We start from the raw sequence: 16,065 nt of genomic DNA, 5'->3' as shown, positions 1-16,065 counted from the left end.
CGCTCCGACGAAGGGCTAACGCTCGAAACGTCAGCTTTTGTAATCGTTACGGTGGCCAATTTGCCACTTCAACTTTGTTGATATATCCAAATTATCTAGTGTCTAAAGTCGGACATTAGTGTCTCAAAGGAAACACTACTTTCTAAAATCAGACACTACTGTCTAAAATTGGACAGTGGTGTCCAAAATCGGACACCGGTGCTAAACATCACCCTCTAGTGTCCAAACTCGAACACTAGTGTCTAAAATCGGACTCTGGTGTCTGAGATCGGACACTAGTGTCTAAAATTGGACACTAATGTCTAATATTCGATTTTTCAAGGAAGTAAAAGCCAAGAATATTATTTTCTTACACTAATCAGAGAGTATTTTCTTGAAATGTTCTTTGAGACCAGATATGACAAATGGAAAGCAGAAACTTCTATAAAACTCGTCAGGGGAAAAAATAATATATGTTTTATTGTAGAAAACCTATCGAATGATTCAATAGTTCCTGATATTTATATTTCGACATGATCTTCACGCACTGCGCTGATGTTTATCTCGAAAGCCTCTCAGTATATTTGAGTTTCGGTTAGATTTGAACTGATCCGGCTCGAACAAAGCAGTGTACAAATTAAGAGATTATAATCAACTACACCCCCTATGAAAGCTATTTGCAATCAGGAAAAGTATTTATTTTTTGAAATGCAAAAAAGACCAACATTAGACATCGCGTTACAACAACACAGCGGTCAAACGATTGCGCATGAGCGAATGTTGTTATGTCTAGGTAAATCACCGAGGCACGGTGATTTAAAAGCGAATAATGTTTTTGGTGAAGTTCCAAACAGAATCCTGAGTCTTGATTTTTTTTCTTCCTCTACTTTTGTTTCCTTTCTAAGAAATGGTGTCAGTCTTTGACCAGCTTTGCGTTCCCAAATTTAATCTTAATTTTATGAGGAACTCTGTTACTTATATGTGCGCTCAACTATAGAATAAGCCTGCAGTAGATGTCAAGCTGGCCGATAATGTTTTTTGAGTCTAAGCTAAGATCAATTCAGCGGTAATATTTATATCTTTAATGTTTTTTTGTTATTTTTAGAATTATTTTTATTCATGTGTACATAGATTATAGATTAGCGGTTATAAATTAATGACAGGAAGATCGTTTCACCGTTACTCTGAGTTTCACGCAGCTTGCACTGCGATCGTTAGACCGTCTGACGATCGCACCGCAAGCTGCGTGAAACTCAGAGTAACGGTGAAACGATCTTCCTGTCATTAAAATTTATAACCGCTATCGAAACGCTCTGCAACCCGCATCGAGCACTTTTTCACAGCCACGACTTCTCCTAGTCTGTTTAGATTATAGATTATATATTTAAATCTTTTTTTACGCGTTCGTTTTGGCACGTTCGTATTTTGAACAAGCGCTTGTGCTCTTAGACGATAACGTGGTTGAATAATTAAATTTATTGTTGTTGTTGTTGTTGTTGTAGATTTCAATGAACATTCCAATTTTCTTTCACTTATTTTGCGAGACAGAGGTTTTTTCTTATGTTTATTCTTTGAAATTTGCGCGGGAAATTGGCGAGCGGCTAGCCAGAATTGATCCCCTTGCGCATGCTCGACGTTTAACCGCTGTGCTCGTCATTCGTAAGAACACACCACTCGCTTTCTGCTTGTGCGTTTTGTGGCGATCGTTTTGATTCAGCTACAGCCTGCACTGTGCTTTTATGTGCACAGGGAAAAAATGTAACACTTAATGTTAGACCACCAAAAAGAATACACGACTACTCGCTTTGAAAAAAACGTCTTAGTACGTTCCTAGTCAAATTAGGTACCCACGAGCTTTGAAATCAAACTAATTGTTGCAAACCTATATCGTATTTTTAACGTTTGCCCTACGCTACGCACGCGAGACGTAAAGCAACAAATTATGGTTGGTTTAGTTTAGCCTCTCATGTTACACTGCCAAAAGAGTCTACTGAAGGTATAATTAATTATGTTTAAAACTCAGTTTAAACCTTTCTACGCCTCATCCACCATCATATAATTGTCCATGTTCGCCTGTTCAGACCAGGCCGGGTGTCTTGCACCATCCATCTCAGTAGCTACTTGATTTCCGTCTTCAAGTCTGTGTTGTGCTCCACCAATCACAGCTCCGCATTCATTGCACGTGCTTTTCTCCATGGCGCCACCACACTCCCCTATGGTGTAGGGATGTCCGTTTGGACATTTGAACCAATGACCTTGTTTAAAGCCCATGGCAGACACAATCTCTTGTCTCTCTTCTGGCGTTAATGGCGAAAGACATGGGTACGCTTTTCTGTAATGAACAAAGAGGACATTGATTTATTTTCACCATCTTTGTCATCACTGTCGTTATTTTTAGTTTTTACGACTTTGCTGTACCTTGCAAGTCACAGATTTCAAGACTGAGTTTCTTGCACCAAACGCAGTCGAAACAAATCGCACCTCACGACATCACCTTAGTAACAACTCGGGATTACGCTGCCTACAGGTGACTTAACCAAATGAGAAGATAGCCAGAACAATTGAGGGATTTATAAAAAAAAAAGTGCGAAAACGGGAAAAGGCATATGACTTTTCGCATGTTTTTCCAAAAGATTTGAAAAAGTTTGCATTTAGTGCGAAAATAAAATATCTACTCAATTTTTCTCTAGTAGCCAATTAAATAGAAAGGAAATCAGAGATGCTTGCTTTCGTTCGTATCTGGTGTAGAAGTGGTCTAAAGCTGTCTACAGAAGAAAATAGAAAAATTTCTACTCCTCCCATTCGTTTGAATGCCACTTCATTACAGTTACCTCAGCCATTTCGTCAGGCTTCCCTGATAGTTTGTCGATGTCTTTTAATACTCCTGGGTGAGTGGGTGGGGAGAAGGAGTCACGTTATGTCTGCTATGGTTGCTTTAAAAACGAAAATTATCATTAGATAACTCACCTGATTCCGGACAACATTTCTAGTAGTTCGTCAAGCCTCTGGGTTTGTATAAGTTTACCGCTGGACAGCTCATCTTGCATATCTTTCAAAAGGCTACCATGCGATTCCATCAGCGTCAAGTTGAGTTTTGTAATGCTGTGTTTCAGAAGACACAGCTCGAATCGCAGATTAATCCTTGTACATTCCACGTTTATGTCGTACAGCTCTCTCTCTGTGACTGTTTCGGACATTGCACGTTTTTTTAAGTATTCCAACTCCTCTTGAAAAGTCAAACCTAACCAATATATTACAAAAAGGGGTAGACTGTCATGATCTGTCATAGTAGTCTTTAATCAAAGAAGGATAATAGGTAAACAGAGTCAAACCCTCAGCCGTCAAAAGCACCCCCCCCCCGTCCCATTATCAACCTAAGTTTCCTTTTTGGACATCTTATTACTGACTCAAGCCTAAAGTTCAAAACATTCATCTTCACTTGAGAGGTGTTACAGTCAGCGATGTATGATCAGTAAGGGAGGGAAGGAAAGAGGGAAAGCTTTCATAGCCAAGTTAAGAATTAGGGGTTACGTTTTAAGAGAAACTGTGACGCTACGATGGTTGGAGAACGGAAGGGGATAGTGCGAGATATTTAGCAAATAAACCCCTTCGAGCGGCTGGAATGTCGGCTGATAATGTCCGCGGCCGAGAGATTGTCCGAAAAATGAATATTTGGCCGAGAAGTGAAGCTTCGAGGGCAAATATGAAATTTTGAGGACAATCTCTCAGCCAAGGACATTATCAGCCGACATACCAGCAAGCCAGAACGGGGTTTATTTATTTTATAACCCTCCCATTAATTTTCACGTCGAAATTAAACTGCGCGTAAACACAGTAACAAAGCCAGTGGTGATCTGATGGCGAATGCGCGTGATTGACGCAAGCAAGCAAAAAAACACATCGAGTTTGGTTTCCTTCCATGTAAATAGGAGAACGGAAAAGTTGAAACTCTTGTGTTGACTATGTTTTTTTTCACGGAAAAATCGGACGACAAATATCGACGCTGACGGGGTTATTGCGTGATAACTGTCCTGTGATTTTGCACCACATGACGTAAAGTAACCAATAAAATCGCGCAAAAATTAATGGGTGGGTTATAATAGGTTTTATCAGCTGAATTGACTATTTAAATTGGCCATCTTGATAGATGCTCAAGCTGACATTCTGCGTGACAGCCCCTCGTGTCAGAGTGCATAGCTTCAATCATTCATACTCCCCTCCCTCTCACAAAAGAGGCCCATCTCCCGGGATTCTTTTAAATACAAGGAGACTAACGCGCCAAACGAAAAAGATAGCTGCAAACATACCTTCCGATTGAATTTTGTTGTGAAGACGTCTTGCTTTGAGCTTCCGGTTTATCTCGAGAAATCGCTCCATCAGCATCACCTGATTTGTGACAACAGCTGCCACTAAGGAGTTGGATATCTTGTTGACACGTTTCATCAATGCGTTCCACTCCTTCTTCGCCACCTCAGTCGCAAAGCTTGCCAGTAAATTTTCCAAACGTTCTTCTAAATCTCTTCTCGTCGTTTCGATCTCAACTTGATTTCCGTTGACCTTGGCCTTCACTTTCTCAATGTCGAGCAGCTGCTGTTTAATAACATTACCGTATCGCAGGCTCCTTCTGATCACAGTCTTGCAACGAGGACAAGTTTTCAGTTGAATCACATGACGGTTATCTTCGCCGTTATTGGGCATGTCCATGTAGCTAAAAAATACGATTTAAAAAATACTCCTATTATTAAACTTTAAAGTTAAAGTTTTTCTCGTGCGGAATCATTTATCTCAGATAAACAAATTCAGCAAAAAACATGACTTTGATGTTCTCATCTATTTACTGACATCTGAGCTGATAGTTACTGATGCTATTTCGCAATGAGGTAACAACTCGTAACTGCTACGTTTATTTGATCCACTCAATTGACCTTTTACTCAACCAACCAGTCTATACAACTTTTGTATCCAAGGAGAAAATTCTGATCCAAAACCAGGATATAGTTTTGGCGAAATAAATGGTAAATATATCGTCCTTAGCGCCAAAACTTGTTTTGGCGCTAAGGAAGATTAAATAGCTCACTTTCATAAGGGCGTTTTAATAATTCCTGTGCTGTCCTACTTTACGTTTTCTTCCACCCAAACCATGAACCTTATTTCATTGTCTTTGAAAGACTGAATGGGAGCCACCGAACTATAGCCTGCTAATCATCAGTCTAATGCAATGATAGGTCCAGGGCTCAGAATTTAGTAGTATTGACGAGAATAGCAGCGGTTTGTTCCAAAACAACATCTTACAGTGAGTTCAAAGCTTATTGAGGCTTACCAAATCATAATGCAGCATTTTCGGCAAAACGCGAGCAAATTCTTCATACTTACTAATCAAGATCCTTTACAGCGAAAATGTGTTTGCAGTCCGGAAGCTGAATAAAACGTGCACCAACTTCGTCTTCTCCACCAAAAAATAGTTGCGTGATTGGGTCACCATCGTTATTCATGCACACGGCACAAATGCACTCTTCTCCACACAAACCTCGACAGCGATGTGGACGGCGTTTCTTTCCACGTGCACATTTGAGGAACTTCTTACAGGGCCTATCACATCTTGGGCGATTGCACAATTTGCCACACGGTTTGCTACACTCAAAATGAGGGCATTTCCAGTTGCACTTTTCAGCGCAAGACTTGCAAGCCACCCCACACTGGAGATCACATTTTGAATGTTTGCAACGGTTTTGGCAAGTAAGTGTGCATGGCGGGCAAGATTTTGTGCAACCCGCCACGCAGACATGAGAGCAGACTAATACACGGCTACACTTCAGCTTGCATCGGACATGAACTCGACCCATGCGACATGCGCCACACTTCCCAGGGCACTGGTGGCCACATTCTAAAGTGGACCCACAAAGGGCTGGGCAATCTGACGGAGTTGCTGAGCAAGCAACCTTAACTTCATGACTACAAGGCCAATCTTTTCTCTCGACAAGCTCTTGGCATTTTTTTGTGCAAGGTTGGCTGCAGTTGCTCTGACAGCGGTGGGAACAGGATAGCTTTTTATCACACCGTATTTGGCACTGGACCTTCTTCAAATCGTCGCCGCATTTCACGGCTGTCATATGCCCGCATGATGGCAGAGCCTTCTCAACCACCACTCGACAGTATGTATCACATTTTTGCCAGCAAAGCTTTGAACACGTGTGGTCACAGCCAACGATTTTCTTGACGCACGGCTCTCCACACTGATATTCCAAGTGATCGACATCATTTGGGTGACATGACCGTTTGCAACCATGTCCGCATTTCAGGCGCACTTCACAGGGACTCTGACATCCCCCTTCGGGAGCTTTTCCCTCAAAGTCTTCGGCTGTTTCTGCTGTGATCTCTTCTTTGTGGCTTTGACAGATGAGGATTAGAGACGCTCCAAAGCTTCCACTTGCTTTTAGGTCGTCGACAATTTTTCTCCAGATTTCACTGTGTTTGCAGAGAAGGGCGAAGTTTCCAATGCAGTAGAAGCCCTTTCTGGCACGAGAAAGCGCCACGCATGCGCGGTTTTCCATTTTGATGAACCCAGCCCCGTCTTCTTTGTTACTGCGCACGAGCGAGAGAAGAATTATGTCGTTTTCTTCGCCTTGAAAGTTGTCGACTGTCGTTAGACGCACTTGGCTGAGGTCGTCCCTTTGTTTCGCTTGGACACAGTCTCTGATGGCAAACATTTGCCCCGTGTAAGTTGTCAAAAGGGTAATTTTGTGGGATTTGTAACCTTGTTGTAATAGATACCGACACAAGGCCACCAGAAAGTTAGCCTCGTGATCATTCACGTGGCTGTACGTATCTTCACAAGGATTCTCCAAATGAGTGTGGTTGATAAAGAACATGTTCTTCTTTAATCCTTTAATATTTCCATATCTCTCAACCGTCTTGTGATTCTCAAGATCGTCATAAATGTGCTTCATCAAGGCGGAAATTTCAGGTCTCATGCGATGCTGGACGTTGAGGGTCTCGCACTGAAGTCCGACATTCACCATTCGCTCAAACAGGGACACATCCAGATGGTACTTCTTGGCTAAGACATAGACTTCCGGTTTAGGTCTGAGTTGCTTGTGATCACCAATCAAAATCAAGTGTTGGCAATCCTTGGTCAGTGAAGTGATTATGTGCGCTTCCAGTACTTCAGCGGCTTCTTCGACAATTACAATTTTGGGGCGAATCCGCTGGAGCGTGCGGCGGTATTTTGCGGCACAAGTGGTGGTCATTGCAATGATCTTCGCACTTTGAAGAACATGAAAGTCTTCTTCGAGCATCACTTCAAACTTACGCGCCAATGCTCTTTCGTAATCAGGCTGTTTGCTCTGAAGTTTCCTCATGAAGTATTTCTCTGCTCTCTGAAGCCACAACCTGTACAGATTCCATCGTTCAAATGGCGGCAATCTCGACAAGTTGTAAATATTACTTTTCTCCTCACTAATGACTTCCTCTCGAAGAAGATGGCCGCGAAGCCAAATCGGTTTTTCTATGTCTTCAATTGTACTAATAGCTACCTTTGAAGGTTGAATTTCTCTTTCCTCCTCGTTGTCTTCGAAGTTTCGAGCTGACTCCTGCGCCTGAAAAACCCTCTCCATTTTTACATCATAATCATTGTTCTTGGTATTGTTTCGCTCACGATTGTATTGTAGCCCTAACCATTCACACAACAAACAATCGTTATCGGTTCGATGTTTGTGAAACCATTTGACATGACGAAACATCATGAATTTCTTCAGAATGTCAAAGGCGAGAATTCCTCGTCTGGAGCATTTCAGGACAGCAATACAAAGATCAAGGGATCCTTCGTCGTTTAGCTCTTTGATCTCTTCTTGGGCACGTTTTCTTGCACTGTAGATTGGAAATGGAGTTTGCTTGTTGTCAGCAGCTTCATTCCGCCGAGCCTTCAGCGAGCAGCTCTCCAACTTTTCACTGCACTTTCCCCCAACGCGCACAACACCTAGTAATGACAAGACATTCAGACAAAGAAAATGGAATTATTATGATATAGGCACGTGCGTTTATTACATGCCTTTATGTACACACAAACAGTTCTTAAAAGAGAATGCTTGTATCTTATTCTTAAAGCAGACTTCATTAAGTGGGTAAAAAAAAACACCCAATAGTAAAAACAAACGCTATACATTAATCAAAACGCACGAAGGCGAGGGGTAAGAGTGACTAGTACTGATTACCCCATTGGAATGCGTCGACGGATACGTAAGTCACCTGGTTGAATGAGGTAGCATAACGTCCAATCAGAACAAAGGAAATTTTAGAAGGAGCTGCTGGTAACTCAAAGTAGGCAATTGCAACTGGTTAAAATGTGCATCTGATGGTTGAAAGGGTAGCCTGAGCTTTCTCGACCAATCATAAAGTGTTTCAGGGAAAAAGTAACGCAATTCTGGACAACTTTCCTCTTTCAATTGTAAATTACCCTTTTACTGTGAAATCAACCATCGTAACGTTTCGCGAAAGCTCAATTTCAGTCCTTGGCACTTTGTCAGCGACTTTAAGTCACAAGACTGTTCACATAGTTAAGATAACAACCCCTTTTTTGAAGCCTTACCTTTCATCGGTAGTTCAGCCAAGAAATCGTCTAAGGCGTGGTTCGTGTACGACACCATCAAAATTGGTGACGGTTCACTATCGTTCTGCCACAAAGGGGCGCTCTGTAGCAGAACACGCGCTATCTTACGACCAACGTACGTCTTCCCGGTACCTGGCGGTCCTTGAATGACGGCGAACTTTTTGGTCAGTGCCATTTTGAATGCACTCATCTGTGACTTATTGAAGCCCAGGTCTTCTGGATTGAGTTCCAAGTCGTAAATATTCACGACATCTTCACTACTATCATCACCAGCACTTGGTTGGGAAGCTGTTGAGTCCACTTCTTCTCCTATCATTCCACTCATGTCGAAAAAACCATTGGTTTTGCTTTCATACTCAGGTGGCTCCACATCTTGGTTGCATTGTACAATGTGTTCTTCAAAGGGAAGTCCACCTGGCTCAATTTCTTGTAAACCTTCCAAAACATGTCTGTAGGCTTGAAAGAACGCCGGGGATTCTACCATATCAAACTTCTCTTTTTCCTCAATAAACCGGTTCAGGTTTTCGAACTGGACGTCTTCAAATCGTACTTCAAGCTCGCCAACACAAAGGTCGCGTGAATCTCGATTCTCCACAGTCGCAAATAAAAGACTGCGAAATTCATCTGATGAAAGACAAAGGAGAGAGCCCAGTTTGAAAAGTTTGCTCTTCTCCCATCTCACGCGAACTACATCCGGGTGGAACGAGTTGAACCGGATTCTGTAAACCATACCTTTTCCGCTGCATACGGGATACATTATTGTAACGTCATGGTACACGCGAACGCTTCGTACACGTTTGCTGTGGCTTACGTTACTTGCTCCCGGACTGTGGGACTTTTGAAGTTGTTCTATCCCATTGCGTAAAGGTAAGATGAAGTCTTCTCTTAAAAGTCGAAACTGCACGTCTAAATAATGCTCCTGGTTTAAGTACTTTCCACCTACAACGTTTTCACGAAGAAACGGCTTACTGTAAGGTCTTAAATCTGCGGCTTGGGGAATCACGCTTATCTGGCGAAAATCCTCGGGTGGAGTTAGCTGAGATTGGTCTGGGTGAGTTTTTTTCCGGCGATTTGTGTCATTTTTGTACTCCTTGACTTGTTGAAGTTTCTTCTCCAACATCTCTGCGTCTTGTAGAAGTCCTCTACTCTTCAGATCTCCGACTGTCTCACTCAGTTGGGCATTGGGAATGAAGTGAATTACGTCCTGTTCAAATCTCTGCAACAACTCCAGGAAAACCTCTGCTAACAGCAAGACCAGTTCATCAGGCTGGTAATTATCACCGAACGCTGAGACATCAGACATTTGGCTGATAAACTTGGTAAGATGCAACTGTAAAAAATTTGTTTTAATCACTGTGCGGAGCAGTTTATTAGCAATCTCTTTTTTATCATTTGGTGAACAGCACATATGAATAGCTCGAATAACAAGCTTCATCAGATCGGGTCGTATTGCGTATGTCTCCAGTAGATCTTCAAACCGTTTAGCTTTGTTGAAAAGCTCTAAAATTCCCTCATCAGTCGAGTTTGAATTACACACTTTTTCTAAGGCCTTATAGTTGAGGGGATTAGGACCTCTTTCTCGTTGTGCATGTCTTCCTGTCCCATTTCCATCCATTGCGGGTCTTCTTTCCCGGGAAAACTCATGTAAATGACGTGTTCTGCTGCCATTTCTTTCCATTCGCTGTCCATTGAAAGAGACGCGTGGATTTCTTACCCCTGTAACAGTTCTCTTCATTTCTATTCCATCTAGACGTCAGGGGAACAGTACCATCGAGTGTTTGACAAATATAAGATCACTGAGGACTACTTCCCTAGCTTCGAAAAAATGAAAGAAAGAAAAGAAAGAAAGAGGGAGTAATTAATAATTCTCGTGGCAAAAGTTAGTGAGTAAGTGAATAATCTCGACCGTGTAGTATGATCGTCCTGTGGAGAGTAGTCTTGGGAAAGACTGTTGTTGCTCACAATTACTACTGTTTCGAAAACCTCAGCAGAAGCCATTATCAGAGTCGAGTGAAGACCTACCTCTCACTCGAATGTTTGGAGTCTGGTTCGTGAAGACTGATTGGTCAGTTTTGGACTTAAAATTAAAGTCGGTCGGTCGTTCACTCGGCCGGCTAGTAGTTTCCTTTATTCACACTTTTTCTTTTTTTTTTTTTTTTTTTTCACACTTTTCTTTTTTCTTTTTCTTACAAAATAATTTAGATTATGTTGACCCGCAGATAGCAAATTTGCTATTCGAGGCGGGTCAATCATCAACAAACATTATTTACAATATATAAAGAAAATTAAAAACTAAATAATTAGATATTGTTAAATTATAAAAAGAAGCATAGCTGGCAAATACATCAATAGTTGTTCAATAAAGTATAGAAGCAAATACATTAGTACTGAAAGTAGGTAAGTTTTTAGTCGTGTTTGGAGCTTTTCAAGCTGAAGTAAATAATGAAAAACCTTTTAGAACTCTTACTGACTTTTTGGACTTAAAATTAATGTTGAGGGGTTTTACCACTCGCTTGGCAAATTAACAAGAAGTACTGAGACTCTGTAATTTTCTTCTTTATTCTCTCTCTTGTTCCACTGCTTATTTCTACTACTTATTTCTACTACTTATTTCTACTACTTTCAGCAAGGAGTGCTCCAGTATTAAATACAAAAATCACAGACATGTTTGGGTTAGCTAACCGTGGGAACTTCCAAAACAGGATGTTCAGTGTGGGTAAAACTCAAGGTCAGTTTTACCAACTCAAACATGACCACCTAACAAACTAGTTATCTTCAACCATAACAAGGGATTAAAATGTCTAGCACGGTAAGTGCTGAGCCAAGTTCAAGCACACACTAAAAATAAATCATCAAAACTATAGATTCATCAAAATAGCACGTAGGGGCGAAAAGGCGAGACTTAATAAAACAAAAGCTAAACCTAAAAATGCTTGAAATATCGAGCCTTGAAAACGCTCTACAACATTAAAGTCGGTTGGTCGTTCACTCGGCCGGCTAGTAGGTAAGTTTTTATTTGTGTTTGGAGCTTTTCAAGCTGAAGTAAATAATGAAAAACCTTTTAGAACTCTTACTGACCAACCAACGTTGATCAGTAACATTTGCATCAGTGCTTGTGCTTTTGAAGGTAAAAAAAAAAGTAGTCTAAAAGCACGTATGATTTACCTAAATTTGTAGGATTAAGAGATCTCTCCAGATATCAGAAAATCGTTTCTGCAGAAAACTGTATCTTTACAAGCTAAGAAGATCACACTTTAGAGTTCAATACATGATTTGCTCATATCTATCACCGAATGGCTTGGTATTTCTTAGATAGACCTGTTTAAAGGCTTTCCTTTCTTGCTTATGACATGTTAAGGAAAGGTTTATAGCGAGATTTACTTCGATGTGTTATCAAGGACCATTTGTCAAAAACGCCTTACGGCTATGTTATTTAGGAAGAGGACAGTCTACTTTTACCAAGGATCTAGTCTAGCACAATACATTACACAATGCACTTTATCATTACGGCTCCCCTATACGAGGCTATTCTGTCGGAATATACAATGATAGCAAATATACAATACTAAATTACAATGGGGCAAAAAAATATTTACATGGGTTGGGAAAAAAATATATTTACATGAGTTTCTATACAGTTTGAAAGATGTGTTTCGATCCATTTAAAAAGAGTTTCGAAGAAAGTGAGCGACTTTCCAGTTTTGACTCTTGAAATATTGTTTATGTTCCGAATGTTTTCTCAGAGAAGGTTGTATTCTACATATCAAAAAGAATGCGAGCGAGCGCGCTATTCGTGATTTGCACTTTTGAACAGTTTTTCACTCGTATTACATGGAAAATGCACTTGTTTTAAGCCAATCAGACACGCGTTATTTTTTCATGTATGTATATTATGGTTTTCAATATGCATTAAATTTCCTATGACATGAATTTTTTTCTCGGTTTTTCTTAGCTTGATGCATATAAAAAACAAATTTAACCTTTAATCCGGGCGGAAATGTCTTCAAACCCCTTTTTTTAGTTCAAAACACCCGCTATCTGCGAACGAAATTGTCCCCTCTTCCGCGCGGCCAAAACGTCACGTGATTTTCTTTCGTGACGTCAGGTTGTGTACAACTATTGAAACCAACATGGATGACAGTGCGGCAAAAAGAGTGATTCTTTAATCTATAGAATCAGCAGAGTGACACTCGTTCAAATGAATGAATGACTCGCCTCTCACCTCCACACGTTCCGCAACTTGGTGTTTTGTGTATACAAAATTACGTCACGAAGGCCGTGAACTAGGTCTCAGCGGACCCCGAGACAATTTTTACTACAAAATAGTACTTTTTAGAGCGCAAAAATTCAGTTTTGAAAACGTTTCCGCTGGATTGAAGGTTAGAATTGTTTTTTATATGCATCAAGCTAAGAAAAACCGAGAAAAAAAAATCATGTCATTGGCACTTTAAGTGCGCAGAGTATATGGCGCACCGTTCATTTCAAATCTTTCGTTGCGAAAAAATCTTTGTTTAACAGCGTTTTGAGTTTTAAAGAGATACTAAACAAGTATTCTTTTCTCATACTTTTGTGATCTTTTGTGTACATTATTCGGTCAGTTGTTTGGTTGTCCTCGGTCTGTTGTAGACATTGATACGTCAGTTTCTGTCAAATGTAAACAGAACTCCGCAAATTGTGTGCCCGTACTCGTTTAGTAGCAAACATTTGGCTTGTTGAACGGACTTCTACGGTCACCTAGAAACATCGCTGTTAGATGTGTGCACCGTTTTCGGTCAGTTGCAAAAATTAGTTCGTACGCATTTTACATTCACTCGGTTGCATACATCACTCGTAGGGTTCTACTCATTCATTCGGTCGGTTGCAATCACAATACTCAGTCCGTTGTTTGAACTAATTCGTTTGGTAGCAAAAATTACTGTCAGGGCCTGATTACATGAGCCGGGCTAGCCAGTTTAGCCGGGCTGATTTCTTTTGTTTTGGTGTTCGCCAAAGTGTGAAAACAAAAGAAATCAGCCCGGCTAACCGGGCCAGCCCGGCTCATGTAATCAGGCCCTCAGTTGTCCGGATTGAATCGATCGTCGATCGGTTGTAAACATGATACTCTGTCAGTTTTCCGCATTCCTTAAGTCGCTTGTATTATTCTCAACCCGTTGTTGGCACTTTGATTTTAATAATCTCAGTGAAATATTTTTAAGTCTCCAAGTTTAGAAGTACTGTTTTCTTTAGCGTCGAGGATCTTTCGATTAAGGTAGGTATTACGACTTAAATCTAATAAGTAACTTCGGAATCTAATTATTCAGGATGGAAATGTGTGGTTCAAGAGCTTCCTTGGGAACGTTCATTTCTTTTAAGAAGTTAACGTACTTCCTTATTAGAATCTAACTTGAACTAGAGTTGTGGAAATTCATTCCAATGACAAGAATCAGTGTTTTACCACGTACAAAAGTCCATATATTTGTATCTACTCTAATTTTCGGGATTCTTAAAGGCCTTTAGCATCAGTCGTTTAAGGGTTGGCACTACATTCTGCAATATTTAGTAATACTTATTATTCATACATACCCAAGTCTCACTTATATCAGATTCGGCTCACCACCTATCACGAGAGAAACATAAGGCGAAAAAGACGTAAACGTCTCTTGAGCGCAACCATCTTTCGGAGAATTATATTCTGCGAAACGCTGTGAAACGTATCTCCGATTCCGAGAAAAGCATCCTCTTCGTGATTGGTCGAACGCGTGGGATAATTCTTACGTCACGCAAGATAATCGTATTATATTCATGTGACCAAGAAATAACTTTACAACTGCGTAAGTCTCACGAATATCTTACGCAAGACTAGGTGGATTAAATGAAATCAACTAAACAAACTTCGTTTAAAAAAAATGATAAATTGACCATATAATGTAACAACTTAGTTAAGAAGCGAGTTCACCAAAATTTACATATAACAAAGGCATAAAAATTAAATTTTGTTAAAAGGAAATTCCACCGGCACCTACTAAATAGATTCCACATTGTCTCTTTAAGATATATTACATTTCTGTTGTAATTTAAAGCACTAATAAGCAAATAAAAATTTTTTTTTCTCCATAATTACAGGTAATTGTTCCAATTTGAACTCCAGTGATATAACTATCTGACAGTCTAACATACATCACATAGGTTATGTAGGATGATAACAGGTACAAAAAACTGTTCTGAGTAGTCAAGTTCTTATTCTCTTAAGAACAATTCTTTGCAATAAAATTCTAGCCTACATGACGGTAAATACAACCAAAACTAAAAGAATCTACCCCAACATCGGTCAGTACTATGTTCCTACGTTTTAAACGGCTATTTATGTAACTTAAGGCCGTTCTGCGTCAGTTGCTTTTGACAGTGCACAGTAATCAATTCTCCACATAACATATCAAAAATTTCTACATACCTGAACCTCTCTTGGAACTGTAAGGGAGAACTTCATCCGCAAAAGACAAGGAAAATAAAACAGAATCTGTCGTTCACTTTTCGCGGAACCTTCCCCGAAGCTTCATATCAACAATTCCAAGAAAAGCACCTTCCTCGTGATTGGTTGAATGTTCAAAGTTGATTTCGCAAACGAATCGAATTTCAGTGGCATGATCTGGGAGTCAGTCAGAACCAATAGTCTGAGGATATATGTGTGGAAAGGAATCAGTTTGCTCGTAAGTAGTTTCTTGAGGACAATATGTCGAAAGAAACGTTTGTATATAATAATAAAAAATGATCGATCGCTCGTGGAAGGACATGGCGAGACCCTTTCATAAGCCTCTAAAGCATCAGTCTTGTTTTTTTTTTTACAGAATGACCTACCCTGCTGATATGCATGGTTAAACTCAATTTTTTCTCACCTGTTCTCCTTAGAATTAATCATGATCACTTCTTACAAGAACAAAAGGGTGAAAAAAAGAAAGGGGAAAAACAAGTACCGCTTGTTCGCCACCGGCTAATGCTGCTCCTCAAAATGTTCTGATTCTAAGACATTAGTGATTGATTACAGCAGTCACGCAACAGAATCGAACGTGACTAACGCTGCTAAGACCTTCTGGGGGTTTCTTCTTAGGATGTATTAGTGGCTAACATCGGCCGCCAGCGTCTAAATTCAGACAGTAGTGTCTAATGTCGGACACTAGTGTCTAAAATTGGATACTAGTGTCTCAAACAGGACACTACTGTCTAAAATCAGACACTAGTGTCTAAATTTTGGACAACAGTTCTCCAAAATCGGGCAGCAGTGTCCAAACTGGAACACCAATAGATGGTCCGCGGTTAGCGGACAAGATGTTTTTGTCTCCCTGACTTAAGCATTTAAACATCTTTTCTTTTAAGTGGCTGCCTGTCATTTTTAACTCTTAGGTTATTTTGGGCAGCCAGCGCTCCTATCATTGTCTGTACTATTATTATAAATTTTTCTTTCTTGTATATTTTGGGGTGAAAAAAATTAAGTTGTTGTTTGTTGT

General features: G+C 40.2%; 1 protein-coding gene across 2 annotated transcripts; it reads right to left on the bottom strand.

Moving 5' to 3' along the window:
* Nucleotides 1-433: 433 nt before the first annotated feature.
* LOC111335843 (NFX1-type zinc finger-containing protein 1) lies at nt 434-14,315 on the bottom strand. Of its 2 annotated transcripts, none has more exons than XM_022941844.2 (6): nt 14,147-14,315; nt 8,564-10,399; nt 5,353-7,954; nt 4,287-4,687; nt 2,947-3,220; nt 434-2,311 (listed from the first exon to the last, which is right to left on the bottom strand). In XM_022941844.2, exons 2-6 carry the CDS (start codon nt 10,317-10,319, stop codon nt 2,014-2,016), a joined length of 5,331 nt encoding a protein of 1,776 aa, XP_022797579.2. In that variant the 5' UTR covers nt 10,320-10,399; nt 14,147-14,315; the 3' UTR covers nt 434-2,013. The 2 variants fall into 2 exon arrangements, with proteins under 2 accessions (XP_022797579.2, XP_088601824.1); XM_088745698.1 differs by having other exon boundaries at nt 8,564-10,330.
* Between the last annotated feature and the right edge of the window lie 1,750 nt (nt 14,316-16,065).

This window comes from Stylophora pistillata, chromosome 14 (genome assembly GCF_964205215.1).
Source record: "Stylophora pistillata chromosome 14, jaStyPist1.2, whole genome shotgun sequence".
NCBI classification, from domain to species: Eukaryota; Metazoa; Cnidaria; class Anthozoa; order Scleractinia; family Pocilloporidae; genus Stylophora; species Stylophora pistillata.
Note: the sequence above shows the minus strand (reverse complement) of the source record. Positions and strands in the feature narration are given on the sequence as shown.